The 21,370-nt window shown below is 41.1% G+C and overlaps 2 protein-coding genes across 3 annotated transcripts in view; both read left to right on the plus strand.

Annotated features, from left to right (window-relative positions):
• Nucleotides 1-6,930, plus strand: part of CPD (carboxypeptidase D) — a gene marked incomplete at its 5' end in the record, with an annotated part of 96,967 nt that extends 90,037 nt beyond the window's left edge. Inside the window, 4 exon segments of the mRNA XM_006169621.3 lie at nucleotides 298-429; nucleotides 1,026-1,211; nucleotides 1,789-1,888; nucleotides 3,371-6,930. Coding sequence (XP_006169683.2) covers nucleotides 298-429; nucleotides 1,026-1,211; nucleotides 1,789-1,888; nucleotides 3,371-3,597 — 645 coding nt within the window.
• A 9,587-nt stretch (nucleotides 6,931-16,517) lies between these two features.
• GOSR1 (golgi SNAP receptor complex member 1) overlaps nucleotides 16,518-21,370 on the plus strand; it is a 56,488-nt gene continuing 51,635 nt past the window's right edge. The window contains exons 1-2 of one of the 2 annotated variants that reach the window (XM_006169618.3): nucleotides 16,518-16,621; nucleotides 18,951-19,071. In XM_006169618.3, coding sequence (XP_006169680.1) covers nucleotides 16,591-16,621; nucleotides 18,951-19,071 — 152 coding nt within the window. In that variant the 5' untranslated portion in view covers nucleotides 16,518-16,590. The remainder of the gene's footprint in view (nucleotides 16,622-18,950; nucleotides 19,072-21,370) is intronic. The other variant, XM_006169619.3, reaches the window with a different exon arrangement.

Below are 21,370 nucleotides of genomic sequence, written 5' to 3' on the forward strand. Positions count from 1 at the left end.
CTATAGGGTGCGTGTGCTCGCCAGACAGACAGACAGAGACATAGAGACAGAAAGCGAGAAATCACCCCCCAGGGGGGATGGCCACACCGCAATCCCTTCTCCTCCATTCTCCTCTCGGGATCTTGGGCATGCACGCACACGCACCCGGTGTGAGTTTCAAGCCACCGGGTCCGGGACACAAACCAACTACGTGGGAGTCCAGCGACATAGCCATTACGCTAACTGCTGGTTCCCACAAAGCTTCATTCTTATTTGTGGTTAACTTTCCTACGTTTGACTGTGGGCTTTATTTTCCAGGACTATAGTGTCACTTATGGTCACTGTCCAGAAATCACCGTGTACACAAGCTGCTGCTACTTTCCTACCGCAGCACAGCTCCCGTCCTTGTGGGCAGAAAACAAAAGATCTCTTCTGAGCATGTTGGTGGAGGTGAGACTTTCTCTTTTAACTAGAAGCAAACTCCCAGCAGTCTGGTCAATAAAAGCTTTATTAACGTTGTCTTAACCTTTTCCCAAAAACACGTATTATTTATTTTAAACTATATAGAAAGGAGAGTGTTGACCCTTTTATGTTGCCTAAATATTAGGTCATCAGGAAAGTCATGACACATTTTTCATTGCAATAAATAAATGCCATCCGTTCACGTGTCTGGAATCTGCTGTGACTTACGTAATTTGACCTTGTGGGATGTTGCAGGTTCTTTAAATTTGCCCATCACACAGAGTTGCTAGAGTGAGTGTACTGTAGTGAGAAAGCCATCATTCGAGGCACTGGAAGACTGGGTTCTAATATTTTAGGCTTTGACTGTATCAAAGTTCTCTTGTCTCCTTTCTCCACCTGTGCGGCTCTGAAAGCATTGAATGAGCAGTGCAGAAAGTCAGGGTCAGTGGAGAGAGAGAAATAAGTCAGTCTTGCGGGGTTTTTTCTGTGTGCATGATGCTTGTTTTTGGTCATGACTCAAGTTGTTGCTTCTAGAATATCTGACATTATGAAAACATAAATTTATAATTTAAATATCTTTTCAGGTTCACAAGGGAGTTCATGGACTTGTTAAAGATAAGACTGGAAAGCCAATCTCTAAAGCAGTCATCGTACTTAATGAGGGAATAAAGGTACACACCAAAGAGGGAGGTTATTTCCACGTGCTGCTAGCCCCTGGTGTCCACAACATCAATGCCATTGCCGATGGATACCAGCAACAACATTCACAGGTAGGAAGCCCAAATCAAGTAGTAGTATCACAATAAGTAAGCTCTTATTCTTTTTTTTCATTTATAGAGAGGGTTTTGCTATAGGGCATGTGCACTTGCCAGAAAGACAGAGAGAGACAAAGAGACAGAAAGTGAGAAATCACCCCCCGGGGGGTTGGCCAACGCCACAATCCCTTCTCCTCCATTCTCCTCTCGGGATCTTGGGCACACACACACATGCCCAGCATGAGTTTAAGCCACCAGGTCCAGGACTCAAACCACAGTCAACTACGTGGGAGTCCAGCGACATAGCCATTATGCTAACTGCTGGTCCCGTAAGCTCTTATTCTTAATAACATGTTTATTTTATTTTGAAGTTCTTATTAGAAAACTTGGAGGGTAAATAAATAAAAAGAATGACCACCACTTGACTATGATATCTTTCTATCCTTTGGCAACAAAAGGAAGATTTTTATAGCATTTTGCGTATTTTATATGACAGCGAATCTTGGTTTACCATAAAGGCCCTAAGCATATAATAGCAGGGGTATGATATGCCGTAAGTAAACTCGTTCGTAATTCTTGCTCTTTATCCTAGGTTTTTGTGCATCACGATGCAGCTAGTTCTGTGGTAATAGTCTTTGACACAGACAACCGGATATTTGGTTTACCAAGGGAGCTTGTGGTAACTGTATCAGGTAAAGAAATTTTAATTTTTAGACATCGAAATCCTGTCTCGACACTTCAGTTTAGAGTGGATTGCCTTCATGATTACCTGTAGCTAGTCATTTCTAACTAGCGCCTCCTAACTAAACATGATTTTCCCAGACCACTGTTCCTTATGCTCTCATGACTTGCCCTTCACCGTTTCAGAGGCCTTCTCTGACCCTGTCACCATCTCTGCCCTGCTTTTATTTTTCCATAATAGCACATATCACCACCTGCCATATATATGTATTCATTTCTTTGTCTGTATTTGATTTCTCCCACTAAAACATAAGCTGTGAGAGAGCAGAGATCTGCAACTCCAGAGTCTAGAATCAAAGTTGGCATGTAGTGGGGCTTAATCAAGAATTGTTGAATGAATGAATGATTTTCTTCACATTAAATAAGTTCCTAGGACTTAGACTTACATTATGTTTTTTCAAGATCCAGGAAAGAGGAAGTGTTTCTTTTCTCCAGGATTAATTTGTGCCATTGCTTGAATTCCTAAAAGGTTAGGAAGAAAAAAAATATATATATATAATATAATAACTCTGCTGTATTGTATCTATTTGGCACAAAAAAACTTTGGTTCATTTCTAAGTGCAATTTGGACTTAACACAATAACCAAGTTGTGTGAGGATCCTTACTTGAGAAAAAGTGGTATATTGGAAACTTGGTCCAATCATAGAGCCTGTTACAGAGTGTTTAAAAATTTCTTAGCTTGAACCAGGTAAAGTGTGAATAACTTACTGGTTAAAAATACAGAAACCAGGGTTCAGCCAGGGTTTAAATCTGCCACACATTAACTGTTGTGAACTTAATTTTTATTATTTTAATTATTTTTATGTTACTTAGACACTTACTTTGATAACCTTATGTACTAATATAAAACAAATGAGAAATTTTAGAATAAATGAAAATACATTGAAAAGGGAAAGTAGAAGTCCTTGATAGGTAAGAAACAGTTGCAGAACAATAAACACTAATTTTATTGTCATGAAAGGAAAAAAAATGTATACATACACATGCATATAGAAAGATCTAGAAAAATATTCACAAAAGAAATTTAAAATGATCTCTGGATAATGAAAAACATAAGTATGTTGGAGTTTTTTTTTAATTTTTGCTTACCTTTATTTTCTAATTTCACATACTGTACCTATGCTGTTTCTGTAATAATAAAAGGTTGTTCTTAACTATATGAAATAAGTGAGATATGCATATTATTATAAGTGCCATGGTAGGGGCCAGCAGATGGTTAAAGTGCTGGACTCTCACATGGCCAACCATGGTTTGAGTCCTGAACCTGGCAGCTTGCTTGCTCGCTCGCTCGCTCTCTCTCTTTCTCTGTCTTTTTTTCTCTGGTCAAATTAAGTAATAATAATAATAATAATAAACAAGTGTCATTGTCAGTAGGTGCTTATTCCTATTGTTTAAGTATAACTCCAGCCACATGATGGTTTTTGTTTGGCAGGTGCCACCATGTCAGCATTGATCCTAACAGCTTGCATTATTTGGTGCATCTGTTCAATCAAGTCCAACAGACACAAGGATGGCTTTCATCGGCTCAGGCAGCATCATGATGAGTATGAAGATGAAATTCGCATGATGTCAACTGGTTCTAAGAAGTCCCTCCTAAGCCATGAGTTCCAGGATGAAACAGACACTGAAGAGGAAACATTATATTCTAGCAAACATTGAGAAACACACTTTGCAAATCTCCAAACATAAATACCAAGCAAAATTACAGTTCCTCTTGGGAAACGCTATGTTAAGAAGAGATACTATCTTGCTTCTTCAAAGAGCTTCGGGAAGTTAACTTGCAAAATTTGTATCCTCTGACTTCTGGCAGTTTTGGACTTCCCTTCCTTAAAGTACTCTTAATCTTTAAAAAAAAAAAAAAAAAAAAAAAAAAGGTTTCTATTTATGCTGCAGAGATGGGTCAGCCACTCTTTTTTTTCTTGTTAATTTAAGATGAGCTGTTTGGAACTTATGTAATAATGGTGTAAAGCCAACTAGTAGATGTTGTATTTTGCACATCAAGTGTTTACTAGTGGCTTCAGCTTTTTTTCCTTTATTTTAAATGGCCAAAAGAATCCAGAAACATTAATGCAGGGACAGCAGTCAGAATCTGACATAAAGCTTTAAAAACTCAAGGTTTCCTCAACCTACTAAGGAGTACTTTTCTCTAGTTATTAAATAACTGGAGTTTCTCTTATTCAGGTTTAATGGAGGTTGGATTGATCTTTAAACATTTATAACATTAGGAAATGAATAAATGGGCTTCCGCGTTTGGCTTTCTGCCTGTTCCAAGGCTAGATCAGAACTGCTGGGCTGTGCTCTAGGCAAGATTTCACTACCTCTCTTGTAAGGCTTAGCAAAGTTCTAAACATCCTCATCATAAGGGAGAATTTTTTGACTGTTGTGACAGGTCTAAGTGTCCAGTTGAATGGAGCTGAGAGGGAGATCTAGCAGAAGCTAACTCACGTTGCCTATCTCTTGGTGAAAACACACAGGTGCTGCTGCTTTTATCTGTGAAGCACTAGTTTAGTCTAGGAATGCCAAATTCTTTAATATTTCCTAAATTTGAACCTTTTTCTATGTTGTACACTTAGGGCTTTCAGATGACCCAGCCATCTACAAGGTCCGAATTCTACCGAAAATATCTGGAAGTGTGGAAGAGACTGACTTTCTTAACCTACAATTGAACACAAAATTATACTTCGTGCTCCAGCCCATGCCTACTCCCTGTACTGGCATACTGTTACTGAAATAGCTTGGCCGGTCTTGTTCACACAGGCCTCTGAAAGTGATTGGGTTCTATTGTTTCATTTGACAGTCTTTTTGACCAACCAATCTTGTTCAAAGTTCAGTTGAAAGCTTTTGAATATGGCTCCCTGCATTTAAAAACATGTAAACTGTGGACTGCCATGTGATATAACATTGTGGTGTGAAAGTGTCTTCCTCACTGCCGGTCGGGCAAAGACCTGAAAGATTTGCTTTCTGTCGTGTCTGTCTTATCCACGCTGTCCAGTGGAAATGATGCTTCTGTAAATATGAGTATTACCAATGATCTAATGGCTTAATACCTTTGAATGTGTTCATGGCCAAGTTGCTGCTGAATTTCTACTAAATCAGGGGATCCAAAAACTTGCTCTCATCTTTTCAAGTTTTAGTCTCTATCCATCAATGTATTAGTCATCCTAAAGCCTTTATATAGACTGGTTTATCACCCTCTTGGGTCATTCAGTCAGGTTTTGTGAGGAATGCATCCAAAGAGGCTTTATAAAAAGAGATTTCACGTAGAAGGAATAATCAGGTTGTGACATTTGTTAATACATATCTGCTATAAATTTGGGTGGTTCAAAGTTAAGCCATTCTGGCATTAATCATGGTATTAGCAACTCTGAATCATGCCACCTCGCTCTCATCCCACCGCATACACAGAACAGAGCTTGTGGGATGCTAACAGTAAGTGAAATTTATATGATTTAAATTATTCTATTAATCCTTTACATTTTATTTAAAGGGATAATATGGTGTTATTGCTATTTTTTAGCTTTATTTTTAACAGTGCAAAGTCAGAAAACCAACAAGGGGCCTACAAGTGGCCAGCCCTGCTTGGGAAATAACAGCCAGGAATGAAACAAAGTTGATGTGACAGCTCTTGCTTTATTATTAGCATTGGTCTTCTGGAGGCCATGCCTTTTGAGAGTGTATAGTGGGGGTTTTTTTGTTTTGTCTTTTTCTTTAGAAATGAACATATAAATAGTTCTTTTAGTAATTGTTCCTGACAGGAAAACCAAATTCTGCTATAAATCTTGAATCTTTAATGAATTTCTAAATAATGCATTTAGCTAGAAAACAAGGCCTTTTCAGCCCGGGTTACCTATGAGCATGAATGTACAGGATCCATGACTACTAAGACTGTGTTCTCAGCCCTGCTCTGTCTTTGATTTGTGGATCTAATCTAATCTAAGACTGCATTAACTGCTTACGGCATTGAAGCCATATAAGATGGGGAATGCATCCTTCAGTGTTGCCCCAGAGACTTTCCATTTCCTTGGAGTCATGGAGGCAAGTACGTATCACAGTATTGAGAAATTTGCCCAAACCTGAGTTGTGCCTTTCTTTACTCACAAGGCATGGCTTTTTGTCCTGGTGATCAGTTTGTAAGCCTTCTTCTCTCCCAGCTCCTTAATAAAAGCAACGTGATTGAGTAGGAAATGTTCCAAGTGTCTGCCTGTCTGAATGTACTTGTCCTGATTATGGAATTCAGTAAAATAAGCCCAATTAATTTCAGAAGGAAAGACCCCTTGGTTTTGATGTATTTTGTAAAAACACTTGGCTAGGCCTAGAGTGGGGTCCTATCCAGTTGAGGAATGCTTGCTATTCTCATTAATGAGAAGTTGCATAGGGACTTCTGTCACTTTCTAGAATGGAAACATTGTGATTTGGCCCAGTGTGACTGATTGGTTCATCTTTGGTAATTTTCATATGAATGATATTTGCTGAATTGATGAATATTGAACTTAAAAGTAATTATGAATTGACAAATAAATAAAAGGCCGTGCTTATGTCTGAGCTTACTGTGTTTCTGAGCTAACACCAGGTTACTCAGTTACCATGACCTGTCCCTCCCCGACCCCCCATTCATTGATTTCCAGCACTAAACAGTTTTTTCTGTTTGTGCCAGGTTTTGTCCCTGCTGTATTAGAAGCTCCTTGGCTATGAATGCTGTAATAGTGCCATATGTTATGGTTCTCTGGTGGAATTGTTCTAACAGTAGCAACCCAGCATTTCCCTGCTGTTTTCATTTTATTGTTATTACTGAAAATTCCACTATGGTTGATTAATGTTCACTGATTTTTCTACCTAGCAAGCAACTTTTTGGGTATCTGATTTGTTTTAATTAATTCAGCTCCGGGGGTCCTTGATTAATGTCAGCTGAACTTGGATTTCTAGTTAATGAAGAAATCTCTCCCAACCCCCCGTTTCTCCTATTTTTAGCAATAACTCCATGATTCCACTTGACTTTCAGAACATTGTCCTGGCTGATTTTGATTTGACAGACTACATTATGAAATTTGAAAGTAGGTTTTCATTTTGAGGCAGTTGGATATAAATTATGTAAATATGTATGATTATGAGTTTTATAAATGGCATAACATGAGTGTACTAGCTGCATTCTGTGCTGGCCTTGCTGCAGATTTTCTGGAGTATGACATATGGTATTTTTTTATGCTCAGATTAAAAATCAACTTTCACATCTCCATTTTTCAGAGTGATCCAACCTAGCTCCAGAACAATCTATAGCTCTTCATTTGCGGTGCCTGACACCCATTCATCTCAAGTGCTTCAGTCTTTGGTTTATTTCATGCACTGTGCCTTCAAAATGAAATTTTTAAAAGGGACTTTCAATGAAGTTGAATAGTAGTTTTAAAAAGTCAATCTGTGTAATTTATGTGAAATCTAACTGTAATGAGGTCCTTTCTGTTTTTTATATGTAAACGGATCTACTAATCCTGTATAAAAGTTATTTTATGATGTTTGTCTTTGTGTTTTGTCTCATAATCTATTTTTTCCCCCAAAAGAATAGACCAGAAAAAAGTTAGGGATTTAGTTTTTCTACCAGAACATGGGGAAAGGAGTTCCAGACTTAGGGTGCTATGTGTAGAATTTATTTATTTTTTTGAGAGGTTTTCGCTATAGGGCATGCGCTTGTCAGAAAGACAGAAACAGATAGAAAGTAAGAAATCACCCCCCAGGGGGGATGGCCACGCCACAGTCCCTTCTCCTTCGTTCTCCTCTGGGGATCTTGGGCATGCACGCACACGTGCCCAGTGTGAGTTTAAGCCACTGGGTCCAGGGCTCGAACTGGGGTCGACTACATAGACATTGAGCAACATAGCCATTACACTAACTGCTGGTCCCTTGGCCACATTCTTGATACTGCTACTCTAACAGAAATTGGGAAAACAAAGTTCTATAAGAAATATGACCTGTGCTGACCAGGAACTCATTGTCCAAGTCAGAGAAATAAAAATGGAAATAAGCTGTACTTCAGTAGTGATTATTAGGTCCTCTGAAAAGAAAACCTCTGCTGTAGAGGAACGAGAACACAGGGATCTGAGCATGGACATTGGAGTTGGGCCAGTCTGTGGCAGATTTACAGCTCTGCCACTTGCTTCCCGTGTGACCATGTATTGTACAAGCGTCTTAGCGTTCTGAGTCCCAATTTCTCTACTGGAAAAGGAATGACCTTGGTAGGATTGTCGTGGAAACCAAATGAAATGTGAGCAAAGGGCCCACCATAATATTTCACTCCGAATTGAATGCCTTAGTCACCAACATCATTTTCCTTCACTTGCTGTTTTTTGCTCCCTTTGAAAGAAAGTTATTTTATCAAATGAATGAACCAAGATCTGTTTCTAAGTGATCCTTTTTGTTTAGGAGACATCCCTACATGTGAATACTAAAAACAAACAAAAAAGACAAGCTATTTCCTATTATGTGGTTCAGTAAACGTTTAAAAGCGTGGCCGTAAAGTTTTAATTGTGCCATTTTATATTTGTGTTTAAATGAAATTAGATTGTATTTATGCTTCTTCAGTGAAAACAGCCCTGTTAATTACCCTTATTTGGTCATTACACATTGTATTTATGCTTCTTCAGTGAAAACAGCCTTTTAACTGCTGCAGAAGTCTGACCAGTGATAATGGTTCCTTTCCTCTCCCTGTTTAAAGTATTTTTATGAATTTTCTCAAGTTTTCTCAGACCTGAAGCAAGAAAAGCAAGAACCCTTGTGGTTTGTTTCATGAACAGTAACCTACTCACTGTATCCAGTTTTTCAGATTTCTGAGAGCGGATTGTTCTCAGCAAAGTAAACGTGAGGCGAATCCCACTATCCATTCTAAGTGCCATTGTCTAGGTCTCCATCTCTTATTCCCACCTGCAGTTGGAATGCCATCTGATTCTACGCCATTTATTGTAGACCTCGGATAAATTTGCCCTTAATTATCACCCGCAATTTGAAAGCAGTGAATTCAGCAGCTAAATCCCAGATAATTAACTTTAGTATCACATTTCCACCTACAGCAATCAGAATGTTATCTGTTAGGTGCTATTTCTTTGGCATTTTAGCTGAGGTCGGATGGAATCTTATTATTTTCTGTAACTGTGTAAAAAGGTGTAGATGAGGTGAGCAAGACCGAAATCGGCTGGAATAGAGCGGGGTGCAAGTTCAGGGGTCAGCCTGGGAGAAGGAGGAAGACAGAAGTGTAAGGAGATTTACTGGGTAGATTGAAGGTATGGTCATTAGAAGCTAAGAAATCGATTCATTCCATTAGAAAATATGATGAGGCGGTGATAAGGTCAGAGCCATAGGTGGAAAGGAAAAGCAGCAGGCAGAGAAATCTAAGATGGAACATAGAGAAACAGCACAGATTAAACAGCAGTTGTTATGACAACATAGATTATATTCTGTGATTGTCATGGAGGGAGAACCATGGCCTAGTCTGAGAGATCTGAATCCCTACTGCCTGGAAACATTTGAAGTTACTCCAAATTGATATTTATTGTTTCTTACTATGTATCATAGGGTTCCTAGTAGATTTCAAGACCAAACCAGCTGATAATTTAGAGTCTTACAGTGAGGTGCCTATAAGAATGAATCCAGGGACCAGCAGGTGGCGTGGTGGTTAAGGAACCTGACACTCCCACATGGCTGACCATGGTTTGAGTCCTGGACCTGGTGGCTTGCTTTCTCACTTTCCCTCTCTCTCTCTTTGTGTTTCTCTCTGATCAAATTAAAATAAATAAAATAATTCTTTAAAAACAAAAGAATTCATCTGAAAACTAAGGGAATAGAATAGCTAGAGAGTGGGCAGGTTATGGTGATAATTGAATTGGAAGATTGCTGGATTTTTCCCCCCTGAAATTGCAGAGAAAAAGAAACAGCCACAACGGGGTCCTCATGCTTAGGTAGACCTAGGGACAAACCTGAAGCCTTCTGTGGCCTCCACCAACACAGCAGTGCCCCTTCTTCCTGTACCACCATAGCTGGGCCAGATCAGTGGATTTCAAAAAATAATCTTAGAATAGGTTTAGATTTATAGAAAAGTTCTAAAGATAATAGAATTGGGCCTCCAGATTTTTATGTGAAGGATGTGGGTGTTGGGAAGAAAAAGAAGGATCATATAAACAGTTGTCTACTTACCAGGACTTGAACACATTTGAAAGAGGCGCTGGGAATAGGGGAAAGGGTGTCTAGAACCAGTCTGCAATTAGTTCCAGGTCACCCACTGTGGTACTGTTGTTAGGTGCCTGAGTTAAGCTTCTAGTGGACAATATCTCCATTCTGGAATTGGGAGATCTTGCAATGTCTTATCCGTTAACAAAGAGCAGAAAAGTTTCCACATCTTTTTCAGATCTTGACATTATCAAACACTGGAAAACAAGTTCCTAGACTTAAATGTTTTCAACAACAACAAAAAGGATAAACCTGAGGCTATCCCAGAAAGCTATAAATGGGGCATGATGGTTAAGGTGGCTGGATCTCACATGGCTGACGTTCAGGCTCAAGTCTCGGACCCAGCAGCTTATAAAACACACTGGGTGTGTGAGCATGTGTGCCCAAAATCCCAAAAGGGAAACGGAGGAGAAAGGATGGTGGTAGCATGGCCATCCCCTCTAGGGGGTGATTTCTCTCTTTTTCTTCCTGTCTCCATTGAACACATGCACCCTGTAGCAAATTGAAAAAAGAGAGACAAGAGAAAGAAGAAAGCTAAGTATTGGGTTTTTGGAAAAGTCATGACGTATTCTTCTTGGGTTTTTTTTTTTTCTATACAAAAATCCATCATGACTTTTCCAAGGATCCACTAACAGCAAGACTTCTGGAAATGAAAGTGCAGAAACGACCTGGGTAATTGTCGTGGCAGACTGGGCACTGAGAAGCCGTGAAGTAGAAGAGTCATAGAAAGTATCTCTTACACAGCACAGAGACAAAAGGGTAGAAAATATGAAGGAAAGGGAGGGTGAACAAAACAGATTCCACGTAAGACTCACACATGTTTGACAATCAGCATTCTAGAGAAAAGAAGAACGGATTATAGGAAACTATTTTAAGAAATGATGAAAATCTTCCCAAATTGATAAACGATATCCATCAACTGATTAAAGAAACTCCATTCAACCAAGAAAAAGTAAACGTTCTCAGACACATCAGTGAGACTACTAAGCACCAAAGACCAAAGAAAGTAAAACAGAGAAAATAACCTAAAAAAAAAAAAGAGCAGTTAGACTGAGATTAGACTCACTCCCAACAATGGAAACCAAAGTCTGGTCAAACTATACTTCGGAAGTGCTGAGGAGGGCTGACTCTGCGCTCTGGTGGTTAAGGTGGTTTGGTCTCACATGACCAACCATGTAGTTCAAGTCCCTTACCTGGACATTTGAGGAAACATGCCAGGAGTGTGTGCGTGCATGTCAAAAGTTCTGAAAGAAGGGGGAGGTGGAGAAGGGCTTAGCGGCATGACCATTGTCCATGGCGGGGGTATTTTCTCCTCTCTCTCTCAAGATAGCACATGCCCTCTAGCAAAAAAAAAAGGGGGGGATATTTAAAAACTTCCAACATAGAATTCTATATTGAACATGTTTTTCAAGAATGAAGGTGAACTCCCAAGTAGCTGAAAACTGGTGGCAGCCTAGCTCCCTGCCTCCCAGTATTTCACTGCAAAATAATGAAAACTAAAAAAGGAAGGGAAAAGTAAATCTATACAGAAATCATACTCTTGGCATAATTTGAAATCAAAGATATTTATTTATTTATTGTTAGAGAGCTTGTTTACTTGCCAGAGAAAGCACCCCATGATGGGACATGGTCATGCCCATGGTGTTTTTCAAGATGACAAGGTCAGGATTTGAACTGTGGTCAGCCATGTTGGGATCCAGCTCCCAGCCTGCTTACCCATTGTGCTGAGGGCCAGTGCTAAAGTTAGAAAATTTTGAAACTTGCAAGTGTGAATGAGATGAGAAAAGCCCAATTGCATTGTGCCCTTTCACAGGCCCGCCCCACCCCTACCCAGGGCTCAGTGGCACAGAGGCAGGTGGTGGAGAGAAACCACAGGAAGACAGAGATGCCCGCAGCAGAGGTCATGTGCCAACGTTGGCCTAAAACAACTGCCAGGAAGACCAAGGCCACTAAGTCTGAACAGTCTTCCCAAAGACATGCCCAAGCAGATCGGAGCACGCACCAGAGGAAACGGCTTCAAAGTGAGCCCAGCTTACAGCCGGCAGGTGTGATCAAAAGGGGCTGTCTGAAATACTTATTTTCTAGTGAATGAAAAAAGAAAAGGAAGAAGAAACACCCTTTCACAATTAGGTGATAGAAGAGAAAAGAAGTAAAAGGGTAACATTTAGAGTTCTGTAGTTAAATGGAAACTACAAAATAGGAGCAATCATAACCCTTCATCATCACCAAAACAACGAAAACCCACTTAAAGTATTTGAACTTTGTTGACAAAAAAGACCTTGGTCACAGAATATGAAAATATAAATAACAGATAGGAATATTAGTAAGGGAAAAAATGAGAGAATGAGATGATCTATGTAGAAAATACAACATAATCTACTGAAACAGTAGAAATATTAAGAATTTCATTCCCATTCTGAGTTGGTAGGCTGACTTGAAATAGATCTCAGTAAGAATAGAGAACTTGGGTTTTTAAAAAATGTCAAAACTGTTTGAAGGACTGGAGACCTACTAAGACGGGAAGAACTTATGGGCTTGAGATCCTAGACCAAAAGCAGGAAAGAGGTGAACGCGATAGTACATTTTTGACCCCGAGGCATTTGTTGATACCTAGGCGGTGCCTAAGAAGCAGAGACACCAAACACAGAGAGGCCAGGCAACAGATGTTTTAGGCAGTATCCCTGGGTAGGGAAAACTAAAGTGACCACAATTAAAATGAAGAGCTAACTATACCTATACCAATTTTAGCAAACATAAAACCCCTCCTGTATTAGTTCTACCTCGTACTGGATTAAGCAGACCTGCCCCAACATGAACTGCCTGCAAGAGGAAGTAGCAAACTCTCCAGAGCAAAATATCAGCCAGAGCCTCAGAGAGTTACTACAACTCTCCCTCAATCCCCGTAAAGTTTATTCATTGTAGGGCCAGCAGATGGCATGGCTGGATTCCCATATGGCCAACCGCAGTTCAAGTCCCGGACCCACAGTTTGCTTTCTCTCTCTCTCTCTCTCTCTCTCTCTCAAACTCTGTCCCTCTTTGGTCAAATTAAAATAAATAAGTTAAATAAAATAATTCTTTTTAAAAAGTTTATTAATTGATTTTTTTCATGAGCAAGAGTAAGAGAGAGACAGATACCCCCAAAAGGGTCCCACACCACAATCCATCTCTGGCCAACTCTAGGTCGTGGGGATGTATGTTCAGGTATGTTTAAGTCCCTAGACTCGAACCCTGAACCTTTTCATGTGGATCAGCCTCACAGAACATTGCATTACCACTGTGCCACCATCTGGGCCCCTACTACAAATGTTTATAGTATCTAGCACCCAAACAAAAGTTACTCTTTTTTTTTTTTTTTTTTTGAGAGAGAGATTTTTGCTACAGGGCATGTGTGTTCACTAGAGAGAGAGACAGAAAGCAAGAAACCATGGGGATGGCCAGGCCGCAATCCTTTCCCTGTTCTCCTCTCGAGATTCTGTGCACATGTGCACAAGCGCTTGGCACGAGTTTTAAGCTTCTGGGTTCAGGACTCAAACTGCAGTCAGCCATGTGGGATTCTAGCGATGTAACCATTATGCCATTTGCTGGTCCCCAAAAGTTACTCTTATTATAAGTCAAGATCAAATGATAAAGATTAAGTAGAAAAAATAGAAACAGTCTCACAAGAGATATAGATTTCTCAATTATCAATCAAAAATTTAGAATAGTGATGAGTAAATTCAAGAAAATAGAAGACAAGATGAAGAACTTTAGCAGAGAATTCAAATGATTAAAAAGTTGAATAGAGAGCCAGCTCAACAATGCAACAATTAAGCCCTTTGCATAGGGAGCTGGATTCCACAAGGCCAACTGTGGTTTGTGTTCTGGCCCTGGCTGCTTGAAAAATATGACTCCGGCATGTATGTGTGGGCCTGGAACCCTGATGGGATAGAGAAATGAAGGAGGAAGGATTGCAGTATAACTATTTTGGATAACACGGAGCAAATGTATTTTTTCTCTATTCCTTCCACTAAGCACACCAAGAACTTCATCATTACACATTAAACAAAAATAAGACTCAGAAAAGTGGAAAGAAGCCCAACTGGCCAGGAACCTCGGGATCTAAAGAACATGGAGGTGAGCTCCATGGGATTTTTTTTAATACCTCATATATCCCATAATGGGTGCCAGAGAATCTAGAAACTGAAAAACGCCAGTGAAAAGGCCAAAGGAAAGCCTCTCTTCTTTAGATAAAGGACCAGGACATGGGTAATCTAATAAGATAGGATACTTTTAGACAATAGTTGCACTACTCAAGGCAAATGTCACAGAAAAAGCACCGCCCATCGCCACATCTTGCCAGCAAAGGCTGAGTGGGGAGCCTAGACCCTGCCCTCACCTGTCTGTAACGAAGCACCCCCCACACCCTATCTGGGTGGTATCAAAGAAGGCCAAGTGGGGGGCAGGGCGTTCACACCGCGCAGTAGTGCCATCGCCTCAGTGAGGGCCACACGGGGAGCAGTAACAAGGCACTTCCTCCTGCAGGATCACAGAGGCGGAGGGAGAACCTGAGCCTCCACTCCTCCTGGAAATGGAAGGGCAGCACAGTGTCAGAGGAAGTCTGCTTCATCCGAAATTTAAATAAGACCCAGAGTCTCGTAAGGTAGCTTCTAAAACATCCCGGATGCAACAACAACAACAAATCATTCACTGTGCCAGAAAATCAGAAAATCTCAACTTGAATTTAAAAAACTATCGCACTTGCCTAGTGGTTAAAGGAGTCTGACCCCACATGGCGGATTATGTGGTTAGACTCTTAACCCTAGAGGCATAAAAAACAGGTCAAGTGTGTATATGTGCACCCCAAATTCTGACAGAATGGAGAAACGGAAGGATGGGATTGCGGCCTGACTTCGCCCCACTGGGGGATGCTTTCTCCATCTCCCACTCTCTCTGACGTGGGCACGCACTTTCCGGCAAATGAAGAAAATGAAGAATAGGGGTCAACAGGTGGCACAGTGCTTAAGGCACTGGACTCCCACATGGTCACTATGGTTCAGGTCCCAAACACCATGACTTGAGACTCCTGCAGTGCCCAAAATCCTAAGAGGAGAAGAGAATGGATTGTCGTGCAGTCATCCCTCCGGGGAATAATTTTTCACTTTCTGTCTCTCTCTCTCCACCAAGCACACATGTCCTATGGCAAAAATCTAAAAATAGAAAAAAAAAGTAATAATAAAAATAATAATAAATAAAAAGACAACATACATCATCATCCAGATGACATTGATGTCAGAATTACCTGATAAGGATTTTATTTAAGTTTAGTCATTTCCTCCATGAGTGAGAGAAACAGAGAGACAGAAACCCCAACAGGGTCTTTATTATTATTTTTTAATTTAACTTTATTTATTTTAATTTGACCAGAGATGGAGGGAGGGAGGGAGGGAGGGAAGGAGGGGGAGAGAGAGAGAGAACGTGAGGAAACAAGTCGCCAAGTCCGGGACTCAAACCAAGGTGGGCCATGTGGGAGTCCAGTGCCCTTAACCACGCCACCTGCTGTCCCCCCCAACAGTGACTTGACACCTCAGTCCACCCTCAGCCTCTGCAGCCCTGGATCATATGTGCGTGCCCCGCTTAGAAAGGTCTCAGGGCACTAACCTGGGACCTTCCCATGTAGGCCACCTTGACAGAGCAGTTGCTTTTTCTTTCGTTTTTTTTTCTCACCACTGCCCAATTGTCTGGCATCTTGACAAAGATTTTTTTCTTTTAGAGGTTTTTGCCTTAGGGTGCATATGCTCGAGGGAGAAGCAGAGACAACGAGAGGGAACGTGAGGGATAGCCAAGCCACAATCCCTTCTCCCGGGATCTTGGACACACACACATGCGCCCTGCGGAATTCTCAAGCCATTGGATCCAGACTCGAACCACGGTCGACTATGTGCGAGTTCAGCGATGTAACCACACCACCATCTGTTGGTGTCCCCCACAAACATTTTAAAGCAATTATGATTTAAAAAAAAAAAATACTTTAACAAGCAATTACCAACTTAGAACAAATGTTGACAGGAGGCTCGGCAAAGAAATCGAAGATATACTGAGAAAGTCAGCAGAAATTCAAGGTCTGAAAAAATACAGTAATTGAAATAAACTCAGCAAACGGGCTCGGCAGCAGCACGGAGAGAACAGAGGAAAATCGCCTTTCCTCTCAGTGCACCTTAAGGTATTACAGTAATTATGACCTAATGTGGAGGCGTGGGGCTGGAAAGCCAGTACAAGTCCAGAGGCTCGTTTGCCCTCTCGTTGCTCAAAAACCGTAAGATAACAAATTCACCACCAGGTGGCGGTGTCTGCGGAGACTAGTCTATCCCATCAGCCCTGGAGCCCGGGGCGGAAGAAGGCGCGGACGTGGCTCTCTGGCCCACAACGCCTCTACTCTCCTATCCCGACTGACGTTGGACAACAAAGATGGCGGCAGGAACCAGCAATTACTGGGAAGGTGAGGGCCAGGCCTCCGGGTGGGTTTCCTGAGGGATAGAAGGACTAAATGAGGACGGGTCTTGCGGGAGGACGCAGAAGGAAGAGCCAGGCCCCCGGAGCGGCCGCACTGAGGGCTCGGGCTTGCCCAGTGGGATCCGTAGGGCCTAGGGACGGAGGAGACCCAGCGGTCTGGGGCGTGGGGCTGGCCTGACCCGGGCCGTTGTGGGCCGGACCTCGGGTAGGGTTGGGCAGAGCGGACAGAGCCGCGATGAGGGGAAGAGACCTGAGTGGCTGGAGTAGCCCTGGTGGAGAGGATAGTGGAACTTGGACGATGGGTCTTAGGGTACGAACTGTACGAAGAGGACTGAACGATAAAGAAGATCCGGAGCCGCGGAGACTGGAGGAGTCAGCGCTTGGAGTTGGGAAGAGAGAAAGGAGGAAACTTGTTAGTCCGGGCCATCGGGCGAAGTTTGAGCGGCTTGTGTCCTGCTAGGTCCCCAAGGCAGCTTCGGTCTGGCACTTGGAGGTTTGGGTGTTTGGAAGGCAGAGAAATCCGGTTTACCTTCTGCTCTGGAATCTTGGATCGGTTTTATTAGAAAGTTGAGCGAACCTGTGTAAAGTATATAATTATTACATTTGCTATACCTCGCCCACCAAGAAAAGTTCTCGTGATTTGACAAGTACATTTATTTAATTCCTGGAAATGTAGTCCCACACAGTGAGCTTATGTGAAACTCATTCCTGGACCATAGTAGTCAGCAAAGATCAGGAAATGCTCACCTTTTTTTCCCTGTCTTCTTTTCTTCTTGTCTCTGCTTTACTGCAACATAGGAGCTGCTTTCTGAAATCCTTTCCCCTTCTGACCTGTTCCCAGTTGCTACCCACTGTAGGCTCTGGAAACCACAGTTTTGTCACCGTCGGCCACTTAGTCTAAGAAACTTAATTCTAACTTGCCTCCCAGTTTAAAAGTAACTCATACTTATCTGTCATACTTTCAACAAAGCTTTTTACTGATGTTTTCTATTGGAGAAACAGTTATTAAAACAATTGTTAAAGTTACAGAGAAACTGCTTATAGCTTAAAACGTGTATTAAAATCCCCATTTGTGGGTATTAGCAGGTGGCGTAATACTGGACTCCCATGTAGTCTACCATGGTTCGAGTCCCAGACCCAGTGGCTTAAACTCACGCTGGGCACGTGTGCGTACGTGCCCAAGATCCCAAAGAGATTGCAGCGTGGCCATCCCCCCTGGGGGGTGATTTTTCACTTTCTGTCTCTCTCTGGCGAGCTCACCGGCCCTGTAGCAAAAACTTCTCAAAAAAAAAAAAAAAGTCCCCATTTGTGATCTGTGTACTAGCTAGAAAACATTTTAAAATTACATAAAAGTTGCTTTTGGTATCTTTAATACCAAATATTTTTTTTGAAGCACCATCCATAATAATGATAGCAGCTTATTGACAACCTACTCAGTGCCAGATGCATTAAGCCTGTGATTACTAATTCATAGAAAACCCCCCGAAGGTAGATGTTTAATAAACAAAAAGCTAAGGTTCATAGATAATGTAGATGGTCAATAAATCTCAGAGCCCATAAGTGGCCGAGCTGAGATTCAAACAGATTTGGTCTCTGGGCATGTACCCTCCACTGTGTAATTCTGCTTATTTCTTCTGGTATATTTCAAAGTATATTGAAATAACATTCAGTATTCTTTATCCTTGAAAGAGCAGTTCTTATACTATTCCTGTTTACATTTCAACCCTTTTATTTTAACCTCCATTTCACCATGAATAAGTACTCACATCTGTGTGTGAGTTTTCAGGTGTGTCTTGTCTTACTCAGTACAGTACCAATTTCTCTGCTTGTTTTTTTCTGCTTTAACATATTTGGCTCTTACTTCTGTCATATGCATATGTGATCTTGGTAGGAGCACATTGGGTATTCTTAGTTTTAAGTTAGCTGGTAAATTCATGCAGTGCTGATCATAAACCTTATTCCATTCCTTTGTGATACATGTTCTCTCGTTTTCCTCTGAATTACAGAATTTTAGCTGTTGCAGTAGAAATAATTTCAGAGATGTTAAAACAGCATTTGTTATCTAGTTGTCTGTGGAAATGTCACATCTCCCCTTGCTACTTCCTTTCTTACCTGTATGAGGTTTAATAAGTGACTAATTTGCTTTCCTAGGTAAGCCTTTGGTTTTCTCCTTTTAACACTTTTATTTAGAGAGGAGAACCAGATCAATGTATGATTATTTTCTGAATTTATTTTCTTCAGAGTAACCTTGTGATTTTCATATCTACTGATGGACTTTTTGTGTCTAATTATCTTCTTTTATAAATTTGTTAAAGATCTCAGGAAACAGGCTCGACAGTTGGAAAATGAACTTGACCTGAAACTAGTTTCCTTCAGTAAACTATGTACAAGTTACAGTCACAGCAGTGCCCGAGATGGAAGACGCGACAGGTATAGGTACTACCAGAATCTCTTATGCCTTATAATGTTTTTAAAAGCATTAAAGAATAAAATAAATGTATAACTTTGGTAATTTGATCTGTTGGTAAAATATTGGTGTTTTGTTATTGTTTTTTAGTAACTGATTAAAATTATTCCTAATTCTTAAGGCTAGCGTTTATTTGAGATCCTTAGTCAAAAATTTTGACTATATTAGAAGGAAAACTGATAGGACTTAAGAGTCAGTTTGGGGACCAGCAGATGGCACCATGGACTCCCACGAAGTCCACCACGGTTTGTGTCCCGGACCCAGCAACTTAAAATTCACACTGGGCTTGTGTGCATGTGTGTCCAAGATTCTGAGAGGAGACTGGAGGAGAAGGGATTGTGGTGTGGCCATCCCCCCTAGGGGGGGCGATTTCTGTCTCTCTGTCTGTCTCTCTGGTCAGCACACACACCCTATGTCAAAAATCTCTTTAAAAAAAAAAATCAAGTTTGTATCAAAAGTAAGTGTTATTTTTTTTTTTAATAGAGTTTTTTTGCTATTGGGCATATGTGCTCATCAGAGAGACAAAGTGAGAGATCACCCCCTGCAGGGGGGTGGCCACATCCCTTCTCCATTTTCCTCTCGAGATTTTGAGTATGCATGCACATGCACTCCATGTGAGTTTTAAGCTGCCGGGTCTAGGACCAAATGTGGGTCTGGGACCAAACCGTGGTCAAATACATGGGAGTCCAGTGATGTAACCATTGTGCCATCTGCTGGTCCCTCAAAAATAAGAGTTTATAGTTAAACCAGTGTAAGGAAATGTGGCTAATTTGTTCACATTGTGTTTCTTGTGTGTTCAAATTGCTAAATGTTTCTGAGAAACTTACCCAGAAGTAAAGTGGACATACAGCTCTTCTGATGTTTACTCTAATAGAATGAATGTCACACATTATGCATTCTCACTTCTCGCTGTTAGTTGTTGAAGCTAGGGGTTTTTTGGTATTTAAAAAAAAAAAAAATGTCTTTCTACATTGTGTATATGATATTTTTTTTTTTTTTTTTTTTTTTTTGGGTGCATGGGCGCATTGGAGAAAAAGAGAAAGTGAGAAATCACCCTCACGGGAGGGATGGCCATGCCACATTCCCTTCTCTTCCATTCTCCTCTCAGGAGTTTGGGCATGCACACACAATCTCCTGCCACGTCTCTCAAGCCACCAGATTTGGGACCCAAACTGTGCAGTTGGCCATGTGAGATCCAGCTGACACAGCCACCGGCTGGCCCTCGAAAACGTATTCTTGTCTTTGAATCTTAGACTCACTTTAAATTTACACTCACTTTAAGTTACCTACTTGTTTTGGGACCAGCAGTTAGCGTAATGGCTATGTCGCTGGACTCCCACGTAGTCAACCGTGGTTCGAGTCCCGGACCCGGTAGCTTAAACTCACGCCGGGATTGTGGCGTGGTCATCCCCTCTGGGGTATGATTTCTCGCTTTCTATCTCTCTGTCTGTCTCTGTCTGTCTGGCGAGCGCACGTGCCCTATAGCAAAAACCTCTCCAAAAAGAAAAAAAAAAGAGAAATTACCTACTTGTTTTTAAAAATATCAGAATATATATAAGACATTTAGAAAGAGCTAAAGAATAATATAGCAGATCCCCATGCACCTGTCTCCCGTTTTAAGGTATGATCATTGAAATTTCCGATGGTATCCCACTTTCTCCCTCCCCATAATCACTATCTTTCTGTCTGTCTAGCTATTTATTCATTCATTTTTAGAGTAAGGGTCTTACGAGGTTCCCCAGGCTGGCCTCAAACTCGTGATCCTCCTCCCTCAGCCTCCTGAGTACCTGGGTACATGCTACTGCACCTGGCTCATATGTTTCTACTCTTAAGCAATTCATAGAATCCTACTGTAGTTATTTATTTATTTATTTGGAGAGGTTTTTGCTATAGGGCACGTGTGCTCGTCAGAAAGACAGAGAGATAGAAAGCAAGAAATCATCCCCCCAGGGGAGATGGCCATGCTACAATCCTTCTCCTCCATTCTCCTCTCGGGATCTTGGCCATGCACGTACACGCACCCAGCGTGAGTTTAAGCCACCAGGTCCGGGGCTCGAACCATGGTCGACTACATGGGAGTCCAGCGACATAGCCATTACGCTAACTGCTGGTCCCTCCTATTGTAGTTATTTTATAACTTGCCTTTTTATCATTGTATTTGAGATTTAACTATGGGTACTTTTAACTGGTATATTCATTTGCTGTTATGTATTGGGTTGTCTGGAAAGTCATGACGTATTTTTGCATAGAAAAACAAAAATAATTAAT

Source organism: Tupaia chinensis, unplaced genomic scaffold (genome assembly GCF_000334495.1).
Source record: "Tupaia chinensis unplaced genomic scaffold, TupChi_1.0 Scaffold147340_1, whole genome shotgun sequence".
Lineage (NCBI taxonomy): Eukaryota > Metazoa > Chordata > Mammalia > Scandentia > Tupaiidae > Tupaia > Tupaia belangeri.